This window comes from Bacillus rossius, chromosome 8 (genome assembly GCF_032445375.1).
Source record: "Bacillus rossius redtenbacheri isolate Brsri chromosome 8, Brsri_v3, whole genome shotgun sequence".
Lineage (NCBI taxonomy): Eukaryota > Metazoa > Arthropoda > Insecta > Phasmatodea > Bacillidae > Bacillus > Bacillus rossius.
The window spans coordinates 56,986,146-57,013,034 of record NC_086336.1 but is presented as its reverse complement, the minus strand read 5'-3'; the positions used below and the strand labels follow the sequence as shown (position 1 = coordinate 57,013,034).

The 26,889-nt window shown below is 34.9% G+C and overlaps 2 protein-coding genes across 5 annotated transcripts; one reads left to right on the top strand and one right to left on the bottom strand.

The window, feature by feature from the left end:
* Positions 1-257: 257 nt before the first annotated feature.
* LOC134534988 (prostaglandin E synthase 3) lies at positions 258-16,719 on the bottom strand. Of its 2 annotated transcripts, none has more exons than XM_063373780.1 (4): positions 16,591-16,719; positions 6,450-6,636; positions 4,736-4,921; positions 258-920 (listed from the first exon to the last, which is right to left on the bottom strand). In XM_063373780.1, the coding sequence occupies exons 1-4, from the start codon at positions 16,602-16,604 to the stop codon at positions 810-812; spliced, it is 498 nt and encodes a 165-aa protein (XP_063229850.1). In that variant the 5' UTR covers positions 16,605-16,719; the 3' UTR covers positions 258-809. The 2 variants fall into 2 exon arrangements, with proteins under 2 accessions (XP_063229850.1, XP_063229849.1); XM_063373779.1 differs by lacking the exon at positions 16,591-16,719 and adding an exon at positions 16,189-16,454.
* Positions 16,720-20,665: 3,946 nt separating this feature from the next.
* Positions 20,666-26,306, top strand: LOC134534987 (uncharacterized). 3 transcript variants are annotated; one of them, XM_063373778.1, is made up of 4 exons: positions 20,666-20,815; positions 22,968-23,146; positions 24,186-24,477; positions 25,310-26,306. In XM_063373778.1, exons 2-4 carry the CDS (start codon positions 22,970-22,972, stop codon positions 25,816-25,818), a joined length of 978 nt encoding a protein of 325 aa, XP_063229848.1. In that variant the 5' UTR covers positions 20,666-20,815; positions 22,968-22,969; the 3' UTR covers positions 25,819-26,306. The 3 variants fall into 3 exon arrangements, with proteins under 3 accessions (XP_063229848.1, XP_063229847.1, XP_063229846.1); XM_063373777.1 differs by having other exon boundaries at positions 20,667-20,865; XM_063373776.1 differs by lacking the exon at positions 20,666-20,815 and adding an exon at positions 20,874-21,218.
* The last annotated feature ends 583 nt before the right edge of the window (positions 26,307-26,889 follow it).

The following is a 26,889-nucleotide window of genomic DNA, read 5'->3' as shown; positions in this document are numbered from 1 at the left end:
TTAAGATAACTCTTGTTTCTAATTATAAAATAATCTTTTTCATATCTGAAATTGCATTCCTATGCTATACTACACCATTTAATAGACCAACAGTACTGTAATTTACCATCAATTATTTACTCAAGTTAAAGGAACAGAAAATGTTACAGATGTATAAAGAAAACCTTATTTAATCAAACAATATTTTATTTTTTCCTGGTTGCAGTTGTCAAAACTGGCATATTCAAGAAAGGGGCATGTGGAAGGAAATACTCACATTTCTACATACAGTAGTTTAATTTAACAAATATTATGGTACATAAGAACACAAGACCAGCAATAACACTGCATGATATACTCAGTTCAGAAACTGCCACTTTACTCAGCCTGTTTGCCTATGCATACTAACTACATGATCATAACTATATCAAGGCTAAAGTTCAATTGAAACAAGATGAACAAACAGGCAGAAAATTTTTCAACAGCAATCACACAACTATTATCGATATAAAAAATAATAAACTGTTAAATATTGGCCTGCATACTGAAAACCAAGGAATATGATGATCACCACCAGTAAAAAAAAAGATTCGTACAATGAATTAAAATTTATTTTTTGAATATTGGTTATTTTGATGGTAATCCTAAATGTGTATATTGCTCAGGGAGTTGCTATGCAAATCATGTTCTGAAATTACACCCTGAATATTCCCCTGCAGTATGCAGCCCTCCGAGCGAACGTTTAACACAATATTTGGTCCTTTTCCCTCGAGTCTTGGTCACGCACCGTTGAGAAAATTGACAGTTTTTCCCCCTTAACGGAGCGCACATCACTCCAGGTCGGGGATGTCTTCGTCGTCCGAATCAGACTCCGGTTCAACGTCGTCGAACGATGGTTTCGAGTCACCCGCACCCCCCAGGCCACCCATCTGACGCATCATCTGAAACCACACAACAATCACTGTAAAAGAAATGGAGAAAAAAACAATTATGTGCATATCATTACAACAGAATTCCATGTCTCAATTATCAACCCAATGCCATGTCTCAATTATCAACCCAATGCCATGTCTCAATTATCAACCCAATGCATAATATTACAATGTGTTGACATGTGGTGATCGCCACATTTGTTTCGCACCTCGAGGTGCTCTGCCTGGCGCAGGCAGTGTGTGGATTTGTTTTCGGAGCGTGCCTGGCAGTTCAACTGACTACCACACAGAGAGCCACGTGATGGTGTGTAAGTTTTTCTGGTAGTATTTGTGTTGGTCGTTAGACCGCTCTCACACCTGATGTGCTTTGACGTGGCCAGCTGCGGTGAGTGTTGAAGTGGTTTGTCTTTGAGTGAGCTTCAGAGTAAGTGCTCTGCTTTGCTTCAGGGCCGAGACTGGATGGCTATGACTCGCCGAGGGTGGGTGTGTCCGCACTAAACAACATTGTAACGTTTCAATTTTACTGGGAGTTGTGTGTGACATGATGTGGAAGCTTGTTAAGCTGTACAAAGGAGTGTCGTGCGGTAAAACATGAGTGGTAAAACGATGGTGATAGCTACTGCTTCCAGGATTAATACAGAATTAATATTGTCCACAGATTATTTGTCGCTGTGATGTTACACACACATGTTGGAGTTTTTGTTGAAAGGGAATGTTGCATTGTGGTGTGCAACAGCTGGCCATGATAGTGCTGGAACGAAATGGAAAGCACCAGTGTCTGCCATATCATGCTGATTAGCTACAGCTGATGAATAATAATGCAGGCATGATTTTATTTCATGTGAGATTCTTCTACCAGCAATTCAAACTGTAATTTTCCCTGTGGGTTTCGCAAAACTGTTTTGGTTGTTAATACATTGAGTTTTACAATAAAAAAAGTAAAAGTTAGTTGGCAAGACATTTTAGTGAGATTTGCTTATTATCATGAGTTCATACATATTTATGGTGATAAAAATAAAAGAGGCCTAAGAGAATTGTTTGGTACAAGGGCTCACAATTGGTTATTATTATTCAAATTAATAATTATATTTTTAATCATTTTTGTTTTTTATGTATTTATATTTACACATGAGATTTTATTTACATAATGTTATTCAGGTAAAGCATCAGTTGGCCAAGCAAAAGTGTTTCATACAATGGCTTGGTGCTTGAAAGTATATTTTGTCAACATGTATACAAATTACTCGCAAGTAATGGTTATTGAGGGGTATGATTAAACCATGCAGAGGATTAAGTGTGTTGCACAGTGATGCAGAAAAATAACCTGTATTTGCTAAGTGATTTTTAGTGTTCCCTGTTTTAATGATTTCATAACGTGCTTTCATTTTGATTTGATATATATTAAAACTTTGAGAAAAACACCAAAAGCTAACTGGTCTTTACACTAATTTTTTATTTGGTATGCCCACCCTTTACTTTGCTTGGAATTATGAGAAGGTCCACAGCAAGGTAGTATATAAAAAGAGCAACAAAAAGTAGCAAAATCACAAGACTATTTTTGTGTCATTTTCTCATAAAATGTATTTCACATACAGATGTTTTGATGCAAGTTACTTCTTCAATCATTCAACAATAATGTCAACACTGTATCATACAATAAAATTTACTGTTATTTTGCCACTAACCAAATTAATTCTGGGAATAATTGGGACAGATACTTCAGCCAAACATTATTTAAGATAAAGTGGGTTTACTAAATATAATTCATATTGGTAACTACCAGGTGTAGTCATTAAGAAGTATGATATTAAAGCAAAATGAGTGTCATAACCTATCAAAATTAAAATTGCATGTTTCTATCAATTGTACAACACTATCACACAGTTGAACCTCATTTTTACATTTTTAAAGAGACCCGGCCAAATATACGTGAAAACTGAAAAGTGGAAAAACTTGAAGGAAATGACAAAACTACTTTGAAAACTATTGTTTATGTTTAATAATAGATAAAGTTTCAAAACGTTTCTGTTGCTCTGTTTGGAACTTCAGTGCTGCCAACTGCCTTACCATACTATTTTTTAAGTGGTAAAATGAGCATCACAGAACATGCACAAAAATGCCATATTTACAGGAATTTGGTGGTTTTTCTTTAAAACTTATTTAATGCATAATTCATTAGTTTACAGGAGATATAAATAAAACTGAACTCAATTTTCACATTCAAATACTTGCCAACTTTTTAAATTCCCAATCCAGTAGAAAAATTTAAATGGTTATTTTAAACATAAATCAAACACTGCAATTTGGTTACTCTATAATTAAACCTAAATTACACAATATTGAACATTTTATACTATCTAAAAACCAATACATTTATTTATATATGAAAAAATTTATGAAAAAATTAGAAGATTCTAAATGACCTGAAAAATCTGATTTGTAGATTTCATATTTCACACTAATCTAATAGTATTTTATATAATATGCTCCCATTAGCTTCACTCAATTCATCTGTTCATATATAAACTTATTCAGAACACTTTTGCTGTAGCTATTTTTTCTTAAGGGAAATGCTTTAGTGAAGCTGCAGTTACTTTCTTAGAGGTTATGTTTGATAAAATAAGTGAACAAACTACTTCTAACAATGACACTATCCAAGTTTTTGTATTACTGTATTTTTTGTGGTTTTTCCATAATTGTTAATGTCTTTTTCCTGCCTGTGCAATGTTTATATTATGACGACAAACCGTACAGAAAGCATACGTATTATCCTTATCAGGCTTGATACTATACAGAAACTCTTGCACATACACGGCTCTGAATGCCTGAAAATACTGCTTGGTTTTCCCACTTAAATCGTAAACATTAATATAATTGTACTGATGCCACAGACGTAAATACAATACATGCATCTGTAAATAATTATTCATGTAGCATCACGTTCTATGCAAGCTAAATAAAACAATGAATTACATAACGATTTTTTTTTTTAAATCCAAACCACAACACTGCCATTTTGCACACTAATTCACTCAAAGACTTCAGACAAATATAAATGCCCATCAGCCAAAGCTAGCTGTCAAAAAATAAATAAAAATAAACTAACAATAAGCTATGACTGACTTGTAGCAGCCAATAGAGAAACAGATGAGATGAATTATGTTAGTTTAAAAAAAATCATTCCATTAGACTGTTTGTTCAAGGTTTGTCCCAAAGTGAAATAATTTGGCAGCATCAGTTAAAAATTTAATAACATGGGCATCATTTCTACACAGTTTGTGTTGATCAATTTTGAAAAATTAACATATTGAAACTTTTTCCAGAAGATAAAACCAACTGCACCGATCATGAAACATCGTGACTTGATAAACAGTTATAAACTTTACATCTAAAATATTAGTTACGTACTAGTTACTAAAATTAACTTTTTGTAAATTATATCAACATATCAGACCCATACAGTATGTTTCTTGGGAATGCCACAACTTGATGACATTTGTGGCTCAAATGTTGTTTATGAACCGTCTCAAAAAATACTTACGATCATCTCATAAGATTAAAAAAAGTGATTCATGTCTCAAAAGCATCAAGTTCCCTCCATTTAACTCAGATAGACGTGACAATTATGTGCTTACCTTCACATTTAAAAACTAAAACCATGCCTACTCTCTAATCTTTACATTACAATTTTTTTTTTAAACAATACACAAACCTTCTCTCCATTCACATGATTGAAATAAATGCTATCTATGCAAGTAATTTTTGATAAAATTTAACATACAAGAGTTGAATGAACTCTACAAAGTTAAGCATTACAACATCACCTCTTCCAGGTCTTCAGACTGTCCCATATCGTCCTCGCTGTCATCTTCGTCCTTCCACTTGTTGAAGTCGACCTTCAGCCAGTGGTACTTCTTCTTATCCTTCATTAACTGCGGCCAATAGGGACCATCATCCTTTTTTTTCAAAACAAGCTCAATGTTCCTGTCCCGTACGAACTTCAGACTCTTCTGAAAATTCAAAAGACATGCACTTATTACATGTTTGCTGGAGGTACAAAAACAAAATGTTAGTTGCTTCTAAAACCATTTACTTCTAATTGGTACCAATTTGCACAATAGAAAAATATGTACTACTGATATTACTTCCCGAGGTCTCATGAGAGACAATAACAGAAGGACTCCATCCTTAAAATGACAAAACAAATTATGTTTATCTTGTTGCTGGCTTTTGCAGATTATAATTTTTAATGATTCCAAATAGCATCATAGTGAAACTTACTTTAACTAAATAATTACATTAGGCCTATTTCTCAAGCCGTTGTTCGACCACAACCTTTCGGTACCACAACCATGCAACTGCCACCAAGGAGGAAAGCAGTTATGTCCAATTAGAGGCTTCTTACAGACTTTTACACGTACTAACTTGATACATCAAAAAACTAGAATATATAACTGCATTGAACTTTTGATAAGGACAATTCAATTATTAAATGTCAGGGTTGCACCACAAGCTACGAACTGCACTATGAAATGACAGTACACCATTCCATAGCTTTGCTTTACATTTTCAACTCACAAAAAATGGACTAATTAATGGACTTTTAAGTCTATATGCAGGGCTATTATTTTAGTCAGTCTTCTTCAAATGTAACGTTATCAATTAAATACCTGACACCACAGGTGTATATTCCCCCCCCCCCCCCCCCCCAAACAACTCTCTGAGGGAGCCTACTTGCACTTGCAAAATTTTAACTGTGAAATAGGAATGATAAACGCTAAACCACACGCCCTCGGAGTCCCACAGATTTTCGCCCATTCGACACAATTTTCTCCAAAATTTTGTTGCTTCTGCCATCATTAGTCAAAGAAAGTGTCAACTTTCACATCAGCTGCATATTTTTACCTTCTACAGTGGTGGGGCCAGCTTCTTTAAAATATAATCTCAGAGCCTTTGGAAAGTTAGAAGGCATGAACAGAGTTGACAGCGATATCCCTTCCGAAAGTTACACAAGCAACTTTACTTCACTCAATGTTACAAACAATAACTGTTGACACATTCCCACACCTACCTCCATTAGCCACGATGCTGAGCGTTTATTAATTAACATCAACATTAGAGGAAAACTGGGCCAAGCACCAGGACTAAGATGCATAAAATGTTGAGTTCTTCCTTTTCCCAGTGAGGAAAAATGTTTATACATGTAACAAATCAGCAATGTACCAACCCATTTTACTATTCCTTGTATAGTTAGTATAGCAAATAGTAAAACCTCATATTTGCAACCTTGATAGAATAAATTTTTGGAATAACATGATAATAAAATACTTCTAATTCATAAACTTAACGACAATGATTAAAGGAAACAAATGTCTAATAGAAGCAACATCTAAACTTGACATTTTAAATTCAATAACATCTAGAATATAACCTATTGAGTCATCTCAAAAAAAAATTGAACAATTACAGCACAAATTCATTATCCAAATTGAACAATCTGCAGACGGAAAGATTTAACATGCAACACAATTTGCTTACTTCTGGGTCGACGTCCTTGTACAAGTTCATTGTTACTTCATGCTCTTTCTTTTCAGTGCCCCCGATTCCATGGAAGTAAATTTTGTCGGGCTCTATTTTGATTTCAGGATTTTTACAGTCTTCAAGACAGATCGTTAGAAAAACAATTTGGCTCCTCTGTGCCCACATCACTGGGGGTGGAGTGACCCTAGAAAAAAAAAAAGAAAAAAAAAAAGAACAAATTATACACAATCACATAAAACTAACCCATCTATCTGAATATGTTAAATTTCAAAATAAATAAGTAATGTGTATTTAACTCTGGCAAAATGTATAAACTAAGTTTGTGGGAAATTACTTGAGACCTGGGAATATGTGACAAAGCCAAATATACACTTAATGGAACTATGGTTATGTAGGCACAATGTACAACTTTAAGCTAGGCTTCAATCAAAAACACATTTTTTTTGCAACTGTGTTCTTGTACTTGTATTTTGTGCATTTAATTTGCAGAGCTTAAAGTTGTTTTATAACTATTAATTTTATTTTATTTTATTCAGGCTTAGAATCTCTTTGACAATCTATGAAGAACAATACAAAAAATAAGAAAAAATGTATTTTGCACACTTATTTAACAGAGCTCAAGAGTAATTTGATTACTTTTAATTTTTGAACAAAAATGGAAGAAATAGATCAATATTATTACGATCCTGCTATTGACCCAGAAAGAATAGTAATATTTTTATATGTATGTACATATATAATCTTTAAATTTTATTAATTATATCTATAAAGAAGAAATTGAAATTTGAAGTGAATAGTTACAAGTCACAAATATAGAAGAAAGGGAAGGTCCATGAAGGAAGATAAATTTTTAAGCTAAAGGGAAATCTAAAACCCTAGTATACCCAAACAGGGTTCGGATCTAGGTAGTGTATATATTAGGCCTAAAATGGAATAATTGGCAGCAATGATGTTAAAAAACAGTTCATATACAATAAAGACCAGGTATTATGGGAAAGTAATATGCCACAGCCTACCATTATGAACCACCCCAGCATTTTCCTGTAATAATTTAGAAAAACCCCATAAAACTAAAATCAGAAAGGCTGGGTCTGGATTCATAACTTTATTTTATTTTAACGACAAGGTTATAAATAGAAGAACAGAAGTTAGATAAAACTTTCAGAGTGCATCACCAACAAATAAACTTATTAAGGTAGTTAACTGGAAAACTAGGTTTATAAATAACTGAAAAGCTTTATAGCAATCCATATTACAAAAACAGGTACAGGCTGTTTAATCTTAGACAACATAAGAACAAATACAATTCCAACACATTAGGAAAATATATACTCATAGCCTAGGTGTTTTACTAGGTTTGCACTAAGCCAGGCATAACGCTCATTTATCACAGAATTTGATTAAAATGATGTTAATAAAAATCCCATAATATTATTAATATAATATTAAGTGAAATAAGTGATAAAATAATTATAAAAATAAAGTGCATAACTACATTTAACAAAACTTTCAAAGCCATAATTTAGACAGCTTGCAATATTATTATAAACTTAACTGAAAATCTGTATATAATATTATACACCAAAAACCCTATAATTTATGCTGATATTTAAAATCCTTAACTTTAAACCGAATGATTTCCATTTATTACATACACTGGTGAAATATCTTAACGTTTTAACTGCATGATATACACTGAAAAATTTCCTCCATAATAGAACGTAGGTACAATAAACACGTCAAAAAGGCTGAGGTAACCTCGCTCACTACTTTGTACTTTCTTTGACCATTCAACATTAAATATATACCATTTAAATTACCCAATCAATACTTATATAAATTAATGTGATATGAGTCTTAAAAAATACAAACAATTTAACACTATCTTGAGAATTTAAACAATAATTTATTACAAAAATTAATCATTTTTATTTTATTAAAAATAAAAGAATTTGTAAGGAAAATTGATGCATATAAATATTCTTGACCTAATTATCAAGGAGAGTCAAGCCACTAACTACGCTACTTATGTAGCCCCTTAAAACCAATGACTTGCAACAACAAAAATTTATTCTGCTTGAATTCGACAGCAGGCACCAGTCGCATCTACGCATAATTGGCCACCACCAAAACCATCTTTTCTGCAGAACAGGATCAGCCATGGAGAGGATGAGTAAAAGGAAGAGGGTGTGTGTGTGTGTGTGAAAATTAAAGTGTATCAACTGAAGTGTACATATAAAAATAGCTCCACAATGGAGGAAGGATGGTTTTGACTCCAAATTATAAACATGCAAAAGTCAACTTTCAGTTTTGACGACATGGGCAATGTGCCTAGCCTGCCCACTTTGACCACGCATTAACAGGTCCACTAACACTGCAAGATCGGTGAGCTGTCCTTTTGCTCGTCGCTGGATTTCATTCCGGCAAACACTCACTCACTGCTACCAGTAGTGGTGAGTATTAAATACAACCATTTTGTTGACTATTTCCTAATGACTACCAGGGCTTTATTAACTTTATTCGTTTCTCACATGAAACTGCCACCAATTACTAGATGGACCAAAATTATTTATTTACGTCTTATTTTCAAAACTGATCTGTACGTGATACGCAAAACGAATATCGCAGACCGAATGAGGACCTACACTGGAAGCCCCAATTCCATGCCAGTACATATCCATGCGCTCCCGAACAAGTTTTTTTGGAGTGGGCATGTCTTCATCTTAGCAGTTCACAACCCAACTCTTGGCAACGACTCCTCTCCCACGACAGCCAACACGTCTCATGTCTGTCAGGTGGCGCACCTAGCGACCACCTCCCAAACACACACACTTCGACTCGTCAGCACCTAACTCGTACAGCACTCTAGTGGCTACTCCTGAAACTAAATGATGCTAGCCCCTTGCGCATACGTGAATGCAGCACTATCCAACAAGGCGTAGTACAACGAAACGAGCTGAACAAAGTCAAGTGTCTAAACGAGACTGCTACGCATTGAACAAAATAAACCAAGTTACAAACAACCATGTGACGAGGCCCAACTCGTCACATTTTGAAAAGCAACAGTTTCCATCGTCACAGGTGGGGTACTTCCACTACAAATTTTCCCGTTTAAAAGATTTAAAAATTCTCATACTCTGAAGTATAGGATCCAAAAATTAGGTCTAAAGGTTAAAACTAGAGATTTTAGTTTCCAAAAAAGTATTTTCTAATTTACCAGAAAATTTCCTGAGATTCTTTCACAGAAGCACACAAATAAATTTCATCAAAATTTGTATGCAAACAGAAACAAATAAAACATACAAATTGTCTCTCTTAACCACATAATTGCCAACTTAACATTTGACCAACAGATATAAATAAAAAATTGTCTAAACAGTACCTACCAATCTATAAAAAATAAAGGTAAATATGTATTGTACGGATTAGCGCCAAAAAAAATCGTACAAATATGAAATAACTTTCATTATATGCTATCTTACGTCCTCTCTTCAGAACCGCCTGCGGAGATAAAAAATTCCAATTAAGGTAAGTGCCCCAGAACTCGTCACTGCTCCAATGGTCGTCACTAGCAACTTCAAATGTAAATAATAGAGAAGTAGCTCAATATATCGCCAACTTAAATATTGACAAAAATTTAGTCGACGTTCTAGGTGAAATTACCACAATAGTTTTCGGAACAAACACTATTTTCAATCAAAAAAAGTCCGTGCATCAAAAGTTCGTAGAGCAGTGAAGATAAATAGGGGAATTCCTATACTAAAACACTAAGGACGTTAGTGCACATTTTTACTTCTAATTCTGTAATTTTTCATGTTTATTCGTGATGTTTTGTGCTGAATGTGTTAGTTAAATGTTCTTGAAGAGGTGAAAGTGTTTATTTAAAAAAATTCGTTTTCTTTGTATGATTTAGTTAGGGTGACGAAAACCGGATCAATAAAAACCTTGTATTGCTAGTGTTCGTCATACCTGACGAGCACTGGTACATTTAATATTTTATTTAAAGTTGTGCTAAGTTACACCCTAAAGTTCTTAAATAATATTGGTTCTTTGTTGTTAATAGACAAAGTACGTTATTATGATCAGATCCAGTAGTCGTCACCTATGACGACTTCCGATGCATGTGTATGACGACTTCTGGGTCGGAAATTACTTTACTTTATTGATTGCAAAAATTGTGTAGGCATTGTTGTTTACATTAATTTAGGGGTCATTCGATATATATTTTGACATTAATAAGTAAACTAAACATTGTAATGTGTCTCGTTCTTTAATTACAGGGCAAAATGCCAAAACGGAAAATACTGTTGTATGAAGAGTCAGCCATGGAAGCTGCTCTTAAAGATGTAGCGAATGGTATGAGTTAGAGGTGTAAAAGTAACGAAAATAAGCGTACCCGTATGTATTCGTTACTATAACATTCAGTACTCGTTACTATCGTATCGTTACTCGTTACTTCTGATACCGCATAACATGCAACGAATCGAGTCGTATTGCGTACGCGTACAGTATGACGTCGCGTAAATAATAATAAATATAATATAAACAATTAACAATATTTGATAATTAAACAGTTTTTGTTAACCAAGAAACAATTAAATCTCATTAGAGCGGCTTTATTATATCTCTTTTAAGATAAGAACAAAAAAAAAAACGTGAAAATACGCGATAGTGAAAAACAAAAACATACATATTTCTAATTTGTAAAAAAATACTTTGTTACGTTGTTTCTGTTCCAATCTCAAACTTTGTCTACACACATAATACCTTTAATAAACAGTAAAAAAACTTAGACGAGGAATTTCCAAATTATACTTTATTAATAAACAAACATCGTTCTTTGTATCGTAAATTCATTGAATATGCGCGCACATGCGTAAAATATACAAGAAATGCGAGTAACAAAATGCAGCCGTGTGTAACGTTTCGTTACTCGTTACTAGACGGCACACCCGTTACTCAGTAACGAATACATTCGGTTTGCTACAGCTCTATGTGCTGTCCCTCTTTGTTCCGTGAGTGCTGTAAGTAAATTCAAAATTTAATGAGGATTATTCATTATATTACTGAACGATCTTTATGAAATGCCATTTTGATGTTTAAAATATAGTACCAAATAAAATTTGAAGCCCAAATAGTACAATACTACCATTCTGGATCCATGAATTAAAACTAATGCAGCCGAAATCGCACATGACGACTACTGGCACAAACATGTGACGAACACTGGCAAACACGAAAATTTGCATGACGACTACTGGCTCGAAATCACACTTTTTTCAAAATTATAAATCTACAAAAATAATTTGTGTTTATCGAAGAGTGTTGGATAGCATTGTAGAGTAAAGTTTGAGGTTAAAAACAAACATGTAGGGGCAGTAATACACCTACAAGGTTATGTACACAATTTTTTTTTTTTTAAACTCTTCTTAGCATGACGACTACTGGTACATCTACCTTACTTTAGGAGATATCGAATTTTTTAATCTTCATTTTTTGGCGATTTTTTTTAAAAAAAGATTTAAAAATCCGAAAATACCTTTATTCTGTGCTCTAAAACTTCCTCTTTTCATTAAACCCGGCTGAGATAAGAAATTCCAAATACTTTTGGAGATATCGAATTTTTTAATTTTCATCCTGTGCACTCGTGCGGCGATAACGGTTGCTTGTTTACAAGTATCATTTTTTTTTTTGCGATGTTCCCGAACGGAGAAACCTAAGATGCACATAAAGTTCTGCCATTCCCGATTACACCCGAACAATTCACCTTCGGCCAACCTCGGGTTTATTTATTAATATTTCTCTGTTTATTTTAATGTAGCTATACTAACCTAACTAACCATCCAAATGGTTTTAAAGGGTTTTAATGTAGCTAACCTATCCGACCACTTTTAATATTTCAATTCATTTTTCCTGCGCAAAAATAAATAAATCCCGAGGTTGGCCGAAGGTGAATATTCGGGTGTAATCGGGAATGGCAGAACTTTATGTGGATCTTAGGACTCTCACGTGAACGAATACATCATGTAAAAAGAAACTTACGTGAGTTTATTCTGTTCATCCTTTTTCCCGGTTTGTTAGGTCAGGTCAGCTACATTATAAATACTTTAAAACTAAACAACCAATAAAATTAATTTTATTATTTTTAATGTCTGTTCAGTTTCAAAGTATTTATAATGTAGCTGACCTGACCTAATCTACCTTTGTCCCATTTTGTTAGGTCAGGTCAGTTACATTATAAATACTTAAAACTATACATGTAAAATAAATTGATATAATTTTTAATTTCGGTTTATTTTAAAGTATTTATAATGTAACTAACCTTACCTAGTGGAAAATTTCTGTTATTTAGACATTCACGCGCACACGGCAAAATATAAAATGGCGACGGTCAAATTAATACACACGTCTGGTATAGCAAAATAAGAACGGCCATATCTCCAAAAGTATTTGGAATTTTTTATCTCCGCAGGCGGTTCTGAAAAGAGGACGTAAGATAGCATATAATGAAAGTTATTTCATATTTGTAAGATTTTTTTTGGCGCTAATCCGTACAATACATATTTACCAAAATAAATTGTTTATGAAGCTATCTTCAATTATTTAAATACATGTTGGTAATGGGAAAAAGGAAAATATACCCACATATCTCTAATCAGAACTCCTAAAATTTTCCAAAGGTAAAATTTTTACTTGAAAATTTCCTTTCCTTTTTCAGGATTGGGTTCTATTTGTTCCTTCAAGTACTGAATGCAGAAGGCAATTGTAAACATTCACTTGTAAAACAATGAAATTTTAGGATATTCCTTTTTTATGTGTCTTCCACTTTAATTAATGTCTTTTCTGGCAGTTGAAGCATGTTTTAAATAAAGACAGCATAAACATCGTCCAGTTTTTCACACAACTAAATGAGTGGTTGGGAACACTGTATAATCATGAATATCGTTGCCCAATGTTTATTATTAAACTTGTGACATTTTAATATTTAATTATGTATGATTATGTTTATTTTGCTTATTCTTGCTGAATTTGATTTCAATATGCATTTTTCTGATCTGTTCTTTAATACTGTGCCATTTGGGTTTATTCCCTTCATGTCAGTCCTTTACCCATAAATAATGTATTTTTTTAGCACCAAAAATAATTCAATAACTTTTACTTATTTTTTTGTGTTAAACTTTTTTTTCATTTTGTTACATTAAAGTTTAACATCTTTGAACTTGATCTGCTTACTCTCTATTATTTTTCACCTTTATGCAGTCTTGTAATTTTTTTCGTTTCTTGTGAATAAAACCCAGTTTTATACTCTTAAATTCATGCCTGTCCTTTTAAACATAATTACTTCTCCACAATTATAAGACCCTTAAATGCTTGCTAGTAACTGAGATAGTTTTCCCTTCGTTTTGAGCTATACGGTACTTACTAGCAAGTCTGCACCAATACACTTCAAACTATTTCTAGAAATTAAATTTTGTTTATACAAAAAGCAGTGATCATACAGAATTATTGGCAGGACTTACAACATTTGCTGAAACGTAACTCAAGATAGGGTTAATCTAAAAAAATAAGTGAATTATAACATAAGTTCTTTCAATTTATTCATAAAGGTTACAAGGTTTGCCCCCAAATAAACAAAATTATACCAACATGGCATAGCAATTGTAAAAAAAATAAAAATGCTTAGTATTCATTGGCAGCAGTAATAAATACAACATAACAGAATCACAGCTATTTGGTAAAAAATTTAATTTGTTTGAAAACACTCATTGAGAATTACTTCAATTTATTTTTTCACCCTAAAAAGGGCAATTTGAAATTCCCACTGATTTGAAGAAATTAGATAATGGGCAGTGCCATGGAGGAAAATTATGAGGTGTGACGGGTTTATAAATTACATAAGGAAAGAACCCCAAAATGTTCAGCAAACACATTTTAGAGTAACAGTTTATAAACTAAGCATAATGCAATGCAAGTATTGTTCAGCTTCCAACCTTCTTGCATCTTTGCTTGCATTTTCTACAGCAATATTTGTAGAGAAGTAGGTAAATAGTTTGTAGAGAAGTAGGTAAATAGAGTTTCCGTTAAAAAATATATATACCGTCAGTTGGGGTAACATTGACCCTTTGAGGGTAACTTTGGCCCAAGACAAAAAAAATGTTAAACCATGTTTCAACTCTTCCAAATATTTATTAGATGTGATGATACATATGTTACATATGTATCATCACATCTAATAAATATTTGGAAGAGTTGAAACATGGTTTAACATTTTTTTTGTCTTGGGCCAAAGTTACCCTCAAAGGGTCAATGTTACCCCAACTGACGGTATATTAAAATTCCAAATGGCAATAACAATCAGGCTAATTTCTCTTGGAAAAGTCCTGACTACCCTAATAAAACACAACAATTTACATCACTATAGCCAAGCACAGGCAATCAGGCCAATTTTTCCTGGAAGTCTTGGCTACGCTAATAGAAAAAATAAAGCAAAACATGTCGACAGCCACGTCACTGCACAGGCTACCTAGAAAGGTCAATTTCTCAGAAACCCAAAATTTTTAAAAGTTTTCAGGGTAAATAGAGAAATGTCTGTATTGTTCAAAAAGACAACATTTGTAATTCTACACATTTTACAGAAAAGCTGGGACCCTTACCATTTACCAAGACCTGTTCCAAAATTTTTAGGAACATAACAGTTATGTGCATAAAAGCATACAATATTCTTTTTATCATATACATCATGTTTACACTTGAAACCTGGACTAGAAATATGTTCTATAATCACTAATTTTTTACAGTTGGCATGTGTATTAATATACCGACATAGCCATTACCAGAACACAAAGCACATCTTTACCACACTGTTAGGTACATCATCTCGTCATATGTTATTTCAAAAAACAAACCCATTTAATCCCTAGATTAGATTTAAATTACATAATTGAAGAAAAAAAACACAAAATTGGCACAATTTATTTTGCCAATCCTTGCCACAGTTTTAAATGAAACTGAATATTAACACAATCATGCAAGTAACAATATACGTAGTTTGAAGTAACATAAATATGATTAAATTTTAACTACCCCTTATAATTAATTGCATAATAATTGTATAATGTTGGCAATATGAAATAGATAATTTGTTTCATTCTCGTTGGCAAAGTCCACACATCTGCAGTAATCACAAAAAATTCAAATGAAAAACAAAATAATCACTGTGTGAGCGTCACAGTTACTGGGAAAGAAGTCAAACAAAAACCAAGTGAAAAGTTGTTTAGTAGAGGTCAGATTCATTCAGAATACATTCAAATTTATTAAAATTGAGGGAATTCACATATTAATCAACTTTTCACTTTAGATACTAATCAGGTTAATTCCCAAACGCAGCAATTCGACCGCAACCTTAAAATTGAATTCATTTTATTTACACTCGCAATTGAGCTTTTACCGGGTGGCAAGTAGTCGTCCAGTTTTCAAGTGAGAAATAGAATTGTAGCAGTTATACAACAATCCTTATTAAAAGAAAATTATCAAATTAATGACGATTATCAAATAATTTCAATCATTCACAGCACAATTAAATCAAGAACCTTATATCACACCATTGTTTTAAATTGCAAGGTCTAGCCCCTCGAGGTCACGTTTCCTATAAGTAAACTAAGTCAATCCTAAAACGTATATTATAAAACAGAAACAACAGTAAAATAAAATGAAATAATATTGAATAAATCCATACTCTTGCTCGACAACCATTGCAGAGTCTTGAAGAAATTTCCAAACTAATTCCTACTTTAGCCGTGCAACAAAACTATACCGGCTTTATAAGCTCGATGCGAACGATTTCATAAGAACCAATACCAAACCTATTAAACCATATCAATTCGTAAAGCTAAGAATCGAACAACTTCCCAAACACAAGAACGTTTCAGCTGACTTCACTACTTTTCTCGAAAATTCGCTAATCAATAACACGAAAAGACTTCACGAGACAAAAGATGGCGGCCATTCGAAGTGAATTAGCGCTTTCCAAATGGCGAAATGAGAAAAGAAATTTTCAAAGCACTCTCATCACTAAAAAACATTGTTTGCAAAATTACTTAGACACATTTTAATTTTTTAGTTAATTGATTTTACTTACTGGTCGTCCGACATCTCCAACACCGTTCAATGATTTCTAAAATTTTTACTAACAACGCGCTTCCTAACAATACCAGAGAATAATTGACTAAAGGTAGAAAACCTAAGCAAAATTTTACAATATTGTTTTCAATTATTTTTAGAAAAAAAACTATCGTTAGCTACAATAAATATAAAACAATGACAAGGAGAGAGTGGAAGATAATTAGTTTTACAATAGGAAGAAATTAAAGTCCTTTAATTTTAATAATAAAAGCATATTAAAAAAAAATTATACTTAATTGAACATCCCCTTTAAGAACAACCGGAAATTAATTGCACCATACTAGGACATATTTAGAAAACATATTTTATAATAGTGTATTTTAACTTAAGAATAGAATTCTATGTTTAGGTCAAGGAAGAAGTTATTAGTCAATAGAGCGGTACCGTTGATTAAATTATATTATTATAGCATACATTATATTAAATCAATAATTATTAAACTACTACATTTAAAATCAACCAATTTATTTTTCGTAGAAATAATAAGACAAATAACTTAATTTTTAGGGCGGTATTCAAAGACATATTGGTAAGTTAGTGAATAAACAGTACATTATCGGGAAACAACCGTAACATAACTCTCAGACCGTCCAGAACATGTTCAAACCTAATCCCTGTTAGATAACGAAAAAGCAATCAACCCTACACGAGGCTAGAGACTAAATTCAAAGCACCAGTCTCTCTGTACTGTTGACCCCACTTGGTGCACCAACCTCTCTGAAATGCTATTTTATGCTACCTTTATAATATAGCAGTTACTAAACTTTTTAGTAAAGAGAAATTTTTTTATTGATTCAAGGGATGCAAATTAAAAGGGAATTGTAATAGTAGTAGGTATTGCATATATGTGCATGTAGTGGGACCAAGGAAACAGAACACTTGATAAAGAAATAAGCTGTAGATCTAATATAGAAACAAACTTTATATGTCAATAAATTTGTTAACTCACAATAATCTACACTCTTGATGTAGGTAGGAACACACTGACGTCTTCCCAACCATGGCCTCTAAGCCCGTGCTTTGCACCGCTAGTACCAGATCCCATTTTCGGAGCGCACCCCTAGCCCAGCGGACAGGGCCGGTGCAAGGTAAAATGGCGCCCTAGGCAAAAAACCTTAATCCAACCCCCCCCCCCCCCCCCACAAAAAAACCGGACACCCCAAAAAAAATTTTCCTTGCCTCAAAATACATCACGTATGCCTAAGATTTTGTCAATAAATCAAATGTAAGCAGGCTTGTGTTTTTTTTTACTTATTACAAATTATAAACAGGTCACCGTGGACTTTAAATAATTACTTATATCTAGGGACCGGAAAAATTCGCGGGTTCAATGACCTGCAGGATATACTCCATAGTTCTACGTACACTCGGTCAAATGTCACCCACTCATTGGCTGCTGTCGTGAGAGACGTCCCAACGTAGTAGCCTGTGATTCGATAAAGCTTTGGTAGGGCGTTTCTCATTGGCCCAGAGTCATCCAGGTGAGTTGTGAGCCAATAGCAGAGTCAGCACTGGAGTATAACTATTTGTACTTTAGCCTATCGCGAAATTAATTTGCGATTTTTTCCGGTCTCTACTTATTACAAATCATAAACAGGTCACCGTGGACTTTAAATAATTTCTTATATCAATAAAAACATTCCAAACTGTTACAAAAATCCATTTTCATTTAGTTTCAATAATCGTTAAACATATTATATCAGCTGTTATGTGTCGTGCTGCGCCGCCCCCAGCTACTTGGCGCCCTAGGCGGTTGCCTAGTTCGCCTATATGGACGCGCCGGCCCTGCCAGTGGGAATGAGTCAAGCGAGCGCCTCGGGCGTGACCCCAAACCCCAATAGACACAAATAAACTTAAGGGCACGGAACCCTGGGGGCTCGAACCCATAAAACAATTAAGAGCAAGACATTAGGACACAATTATTAATTCACAGTCATTAAACAAGTGTGTCGTAGCAACTCCGTGTGAGCACCGTTATCTATCCAATTATATTTTATGAAGGAAATTTGTAGCCTTTTTATATCCAATACTTCTCCTACAATTTGTAGACGAATATTTGACGGTGTAACAGGTCCTTAAAGCCACCAATGCTGCAGTTAACAGTAGTATATTGAAGAATTTGAGTTTAATCGTTTAATGTAGTTATTATCCTATGGCTTTTATACAAAATGTAAATATTTAATTTTTACTTTAATAACCTTTAATACGTTTGAGTAAGCATGACGTGGTGATTCCATACATTTTTATTTTAAAAAAAATTATACGACTCTTATATAGTATGTAACACTCTCATCTTATCTCGCTGGCTACTCTTAGGTAGAGATGAGTGAAATCGTTACTTTTCAATACCGGTAATGGCAGTTACGGTTCCATCTCAATAACCAGTTATTAAAATGGTTATCATTACCAGTTATTAAACTTAATAATCTGACTTCCATCCCACACTAATCCATCAAATTCTGGTAATTTTATTTTTTTTAATGATCACTTTAGTTACGATTGTATATTAAATTATATACAATTTGATTCATGCACATTGATTATTTGCATGATTATGAAGCATTGTCAGAGTGACAATGATTGAAACCTTTGACATAATTTAGCTCATTTTTCGCTAAAATTTGTTGTGTATATGCTTTATTTTAACCTGCCTGCCACTTCCTAATAGTGTTAGATAATCAAGAATTGGTTAAAATGTCGACCGCGAGCAGATAACTCCGTCGATCGCGAATAAAGAACTATTTCGGGCTATCGATAATTAAGAACTGTTTCGGTGGATCGCGAATAAAGAACCCTTTCGGGCAATCGGGAATAAAGAACTGTTTCGATGGATCGCGAATAAAGAACTCTTTCGGGCTTTCGGGAATAAAGAACTGTTTCGGGCTATCTGGAAATAAGAACTGTTTCGATAGATCGCGATTATAGAACTCTTTCGGGCTTTCGGGAATAAAGAACTGTTTCTCTCGATCGCGAATAGAGAACTGTTTCGGTCGATTGCGAATCGAGAACTGTTTCTGTCGATCTCGAAATTATAACTGTTTATGTGATTGCGAGTACAAAAATGTTTACTTCAAATATTAGCAGATAGCTCTGTTCGATTTATAACACTGGAATCTAACACTTGTAATTTTAATTTCAAAAATAATTATTACTTACATTCGCTGGATTAATAATTGTTGCATTTTCAGTGCTGGTAGTTGAAGTAGGTCTGCTCACTGGTAAAATTACGGGATGTTTCAGACGATAGTGTTTTCTTAAATTATTTGTAGTACTTTTGTAACACAACTTATGCTTACAAATTTTGCACAGTGTATGCTCAGTACTGACCGGAATAAAAAAGTTCCAAATGTTACTTGTTTTCCGTCTGTTGTGTTTAGTATTCATTGTCTGGTTGTCTCAAGAGCTCTTTAAAACATCACGTTAGTAGATTACCGAAAATAATAATATTTTTAAAAAAACTGAAGGCAGTTTGCAACTGGAACTTAACTATTTAAAGAAGATAAAAAATAAACTGCTAAACGTATATTGTATAACCGAGAACTGTGAAGGGGGAGCCCCTATGAATAGATAATGTCTATTAGACAGTTTAATTAAAATACTTTTAGCTGTCTGAAAATCGATACTATCGATAGCAAGAACTGTCGTATGTTCAACAATTCCCAAGAACTTCTAAACGCTAAACGGTTATTAAATACCGAGAACTGTAAGGTAAAATATGGTATCGACATTTTCGTTAAAATCGATATAACGGTATGAGATCTTTATATGAACGTTTTCCAAGAAAGACTTTTAACTATTCGTTATTAATTATAGCAAATAAGTTTTGATTACTCGACATGGGATCGTAAATTAATAAACAAAACTCTGATTAGTGTTATTATGTTCAATCATCATAACTCTTTATATGAAAAAACTTCGTTTCAGCATATTTTACACAAAATAAATGCACATATGGCGCCACCTAGCTTTTTTTGCTAGCTACTACACAAAAGTTAGAATTATAGAATTGTATTTCATCGCTAGATCGGGCGATGTGTTCAACCACGCTCAGTTTAGATTCTCTCGTTCTTGGTAATCGGTTATCAGAGATCCAGGAACGTAACGTAACGGTTATTTTTTCGTAACCGTTATTTTTACCGGTTATCGCGGTAATACCGCTCATCTGTGATCTGTACTCTTAGGTGATGTTCGAGAAGGCGCGCATCTGAAAAGAAAAATCATAAATATGAAAGTCTGAATTTTTTTACTTTCTGACATTTTTTAAAAGTGCATTGTGATATTGCTAGTAGTTTACTAGTATTTTAATATTTTTTTTACATTAGGTTCTTTATTTAATACCGTAAAATTGTTGAATAAATGTTTAGTTTAGGTAACCTATGTTTAATAAACTGTATAATAGTGTGGATGGTTGTTAGGATCTCGGCTTCCTTTTTTAAATGTAAATAACATAACATAGCCACTATCCATACTATTTTACATTTTAAATGTAGTTTACCTAACCTAACCTAACGTAACCTACAATCATACAATTTACAGTGTTTTAGAGCTAACTTAAGAATATTTAAAACTGTGAATTAATGGAAGGTAATTAAAATCACAATGCGATTTTATAGAATAATTAGAACATATTAAAGAAATAATCATTTTTGGTATTTTAATTACTTTTTTTTATGTCCCGCACCTCAACTGTACGTAGGATCTGTTAACCCCTAGGCTGAACCTCTTGTGTGGGTTTAGCAGGGAAAATTATTCAAAAATTTATCAGAAAAAAAGTCATATTTTAGAGTAATTACCAAACTAAAACCCAAAAAATAAAACACATGTATATTATTTTTAAACACTTTTTAATATACATTATTTAAAAATTAATGAAGTGATATAAAAGGATTTAAATTTATTTGTGGTTCGAGCATTTTTGTGGTGCAAGCCCATAGGCTGCAGCTTAGTAGCCTGTGCGTAAATGCGGCTCTGTTGCTCCTTGAAAATCGCCATCTCCAGCTCACCTAGCACACAATAATATTGATATAGTTCTAAACTGAAATATTGTAATTTTTCTGTAAAAATATAGGAACATGTCTTTAATTGTTTATTGCATTTTCATTGTGTGTCATTTTACAGTAGGCCTACATCCTACAATATTTGTGATTGGTAATGTTAAGTGGTTGAGGAGGAGATATGCATAGGCACTTATCTTTACCGAGGTTTTGTTAGCCTGTGGTTTTTATTGTAAAGTGAGCTGAAAATCTTGGTAATTTATATTAATTATACATATGTTTCTAGATTTTATTTTTACCGACCAATTTTCACAAAACAAATAGTAGTTGTCCTACGGCCAGTCTTGTGGTGCGTGAGGTGGTGTTAATTTAATGTCGGGTGATAACTAGCCTGGGTAGAGAGGTGTGCTTTAACACGCGAGACCTTAAACTCTCAGGGTGTAACATTGCCACATGACATTGGTGGTGGCAGGTTGGCCACACAAGATTTACCCTGGGTTTTCAGCTTCCCGGTACGCTACTGTTCAGTTATAAATGTTATTTCAAGGTTGCATGAAGACCCTCATACACAGCGGGGACACAAACACGGGTTATCCTTAGCACGAGGCCATAGCCTATTGTTACATGTGACCTCAGGATAATGAGAAGCCTGTGTAGTGAGAATCAATTTTCACCTAATCCGGTTGGGGTCATTCCAGTGCCCTGCACAGGTGCGGATGGATTATTTGTCCTCATGGGGTAGCGGAAGTCAACTGTTTCTCGTGCCCACTGCGGGATTATGAGACTTGATGTTTACACGACGACGTTAGTAAAACTAAAACCCTGAGGGCAGGAATGGCACCACGTGATACGTGGATGCAATACAACTGAAGCATCGAAGTACATAACCATAATCAATTGGATGAATATGTCCGCAGGTTCTTTGTCCTTTATAACAAAACACAACCATAGGCAGAATTACACTAGATGCCGATCTAGCCGGGATCTAGTCAAGTCTAGCACCACGTGAGTGACTACAAGCAAGCTCTGATTGTCTTTGGCTCTCAATCAAACAAAAATTGCTAGATGCAAGTTTCAATGTGAAACGGCATAAGCCACAAATGCAGTAAACAACACTATATACAACACACACACACAATACACACATACACACACATAATACACACACACCCATATAATACACACACACCCATGCATGCACACGCACAAATAAGTTCTATAACCTGGAGCACTTGACTTCATGTGAGATCCATGGAACAAAATAATGATATCTCTAAATAGATTCAGAAGTGTTCAGACTAACAAGCCAGCACTACAGGGCCTACATTTTCTGCTCCAGTAATGGAGAGCTCCAGCAAGAAGGCAACGCAAGATCTGGACGTGGTGCTTCAGCTGAATGACGCTCTGTTCACCAACTTCACGCCCGCCAAAATGCTGCAAGGAGACAACATCCCCCAGCTGGCAGCCTTCATCACCGAAACACTCTGCAAGCCTCAGATGTACAAGAAGAGGCTGATGGTGAGGGCGTAATTGGTCTCTGGGTTAAGAGCGCAGGATACACCTCTCTCTGTATTACTTTGTATTTTTTTTTAAATCCGCATAACTTTGTAGCCTTTACATCGTATTATTCTTGTTAGATAATACTTTCCCAGGTTGCGAATGTGCAGTGATATGTTTTACGATACTGTCCAAACAATTTCAACCATTTGTTGGTGAGAAAGCACAGCACTTTCATGGCAACCATCATTAGGATGAAGATAGCCAGGATCGTATGCAAGTACGGGGGGATATAGGGCTATATTTTCTTCCCCCTCCTCAAAATCCTAAAAAAAAATATCTACCTTTCCTAACAACAAATGCAAAGAATTTGAAAGCAAACAGCGGACAAAATTGTTCTATTCCCTCACCCCCGAAATAAATTCTACGTACGCTCCTGAGATATCTGCACTATCGCTTCTGTTTAGGTTTACATTCATGATACAATAACAGAGCATTAGATAATTATACATGTTAATAAAATAGGCTATAAAAATTATTTTTGATCTAAACTAAAATAATTTGGAAATGCAGTGCATCATTGTTCCACCTTGTCTTTGATGTATTTTTACGTAGCTGGTTCATCAGTATCCTAAATAGCATAATGTACCTAGAGACCAGTAGGCATCCATTCTGCAAGGCAGAACTGTCACAGTTGTGAAATACATTATAAGTATTGTTCTAATACACTTCAACTGATTCTAATTATACATAAATTAAAATAAATTATACCACCATTAGAAAATCAAAACTTTTTATAAGACATTTTGAGGCACTATTTTTATTTGCTATGGTATCTTCCTAACTGGATTTTTTTTAAAAAAAATTACTGCCTTGAAAGAATTGAATAACACATGGTATGTATCCTTAAGATGGATCATAGCACGATTACTCAGTAAGTTTATTCGAATTAAAAATTATTGCTGAGATTAGCTTTTTTGTTAGGTGTATTTGTATAGACTTTGTATAGATATTTGCTTGAATAAATTGAAAAAAAAATTTTATGCTACTCATTTCTCAGGTGGACATACTGAACAGTTTTCTGACCAGTTGGGAGGACGATATAGCAGTGCACGACTTGTTGGTGGAATGTGCGACGTTCTTGTCGACGGCCAGTCTCAGTCGAAAGGAGTTGCAGCCCCTCCGGTGCGAAGACGGGGACAGCTTCTGCTTGTTTGCGACTGCACTGCTCAACCTCTGCAAAGACGACAGGCTAAAGGCAGAAGTCAGCTGCAATGTGGCCAAGACATTGTCGAATTACAAGGAATCTGAAAACAAGTCGTGGCTGATCAAGAGATTGTGGTCAGAGAAAGGTACTACAACCATGCAGCTAAATTTTATTCATGCACTTTTAGGCTCCTTGATAACTGTCTTACTATACCTGAATTGCAGTATTAATGTCATTTAAGATAAAATCATGATTTTTGAGTCATTTTGCACTCAACTAACAATCACCAAAGATTTCCGGCACTATTGCAGTAAACACGTATGAAAATGATTGACTGTAAAAACTACCAATCAAAGGAGAATAGAAATTTTTCTGTAGAATTGGTTTAGAAACAATTTTTTTTTAACTTACTGAAAACCTACCAATTCAGCAAGCCTGTGTTGGTTGAGGTATTCCAACATAAAAATTTACCCTCAAATTATTTATTCTTTCTTGTTTATTATGGTACATACCAAAACATAAACATTAAATCTTTTACAAGAAGTTAAGTTGAGAAAATACATACTAAGTTGATGTGCTGCCAGTCTAACTGGGTCTAAACCAGAGAGTAAACACATTCATTCATTCCTAGTTTTGTGCCAGTGGTTTCCCCCCCTCCCCCCCCAATAGTTATTATTGATGACTCAGTCTTACAAACCCATGTTGGTTATTTAATTTTCGTGTCATTACTTGGGCTTTTCCTGTAAATTTATCATGATCACTCTTTGTTTCAAATTATCTCAGTAGATGTTTACTGAACATTATTGAATAGAAGCAAATCATAAAAAATAACTTTTAGGGCTAAAAAAATAACGTTCAGTAAACACCTGGAGGAAAAAAAAAAAATTGTGACGCCAGCGACACGCACGAGAGAGCAGCGGGAAAAGCCCTCGGATGATTGCAATGACAAGTGTGTAGTAGTAAGAGTGGGCCGGCAGATGCGTTAGGCCTGCCCGCGGACGTGGTGGAGGCGCTGGTCCGGGAGCGGCCGGCGCTGCTGGAGGAGCCGCTGGTGGACGCCGCGCTGGCCGTCGCGAGGGTCTCACCGGAGGACTGCGAGGGTGCGGTGAGGGCGGCCCTGGCCGAGCCCCGCCTGGCGTGCCTGCTGCGCGCGGCCGCCCGCTCGCCGCGCCTGTTCCGTGCGGTCACCAGCGTGGCGCACGCCCTGCTGTGCCGCGCGCCGCTCAACGCGGGGCTCCTGGGGCTGTGCCGGGAGCTGGCGGCGGCCGCGGCGGGGCGGGGCGGCATGGCGCGGCTGCTGCCCCCGCGGCTCCGCGCCCTCGCTCTGCTACTGCAGCTCGACCCGGAGCTGCTCCCGCCCGGAACGCTCGGCCGGAGCGGCGTGCTGCGCGCGGTGGCCGCCGCGCTGGCCGACGACCCGCCGGGCGCCAGCGCGCTGCTCGTGTACCACCCGCGCTGGGTGCAGGCGCTGTCACAAGCGTGGTGACCTGGCTCTACGAATACCTGGACATTTTATATACATACAATTAATATGAAATTGATCGTATATTCATTGGATTGCATCGCTTGTGTTGTAAATTTAAAACCTTTTCCGAGATAATTGTCACATTATGTAAGTGGACAGTCTAAAACCATTCATGTTTAATTTGCGACTATACACTGAAGTGACGAATCGCACAACAAAATACGAGTTAGTTAAAGGCTGCTGCAAATTGAGGGTTTAGTGTCTTCCAGCCCTACCTACTTCTGGGTTCCCCCCCCCTCCCTTCCCCCAATACCCCAGGACTATTTCATGACCTGAGCTTCAGTCACGTGACTCACGACCTGTGGACTGTGTCCCAGCGTCCAAAACGTACAGACTGTGGCATAGAAAACACTCACTCGTCATGTATGTGCTACTGAAGCTTGCGATGAATGTTTAGGTTGTGAAATAACGGCACATAAGTTATAAATAAAACATGTCATTTGAAACAATGCATTGTGTATTTATTCATTTATTTACCATTTTGAACTTGGAAAAAATAAATATTTACGGGTAGTTTGATTGAACCTGAGAATAAATGTTGTATTTTGGTATAAATTTGTCTGTCTGTATTATTTCACAAAAGAACTACAGTGATTGCTTATGAAAATGCTCATATTGCATTCGCAAAGTAGCCTCCAGAACCACACAGTCCAACTTAGCATGGTCCAGTTACACGTCAACTGTTATAAAAACGGCTATCGCTGTAATGATGCTGAAGCAGGTTTGTATCTGCTAGAGGGTCTGCAAGTATTTGAAAAATGTTCAATATTCATGAATAATTCAATATTCAATTTGACATTAAAAATTTATATATATTTTCAAATTATTTGTTACCAATACCATGTCTGGCTCATTTACAAAAAAAAAATGCATAACATGTATGAGGCTCTAACGATTTGAGAAAATTAGTTATTTCTTTTCTGCAACATTATTCACATATTTACCAAATAATCAATTATAATTATTTAAAATTAATAACCAGATAAAACAACTTTCAAAACTTAAAATTTACTGGTTTGTTAAAATACATTG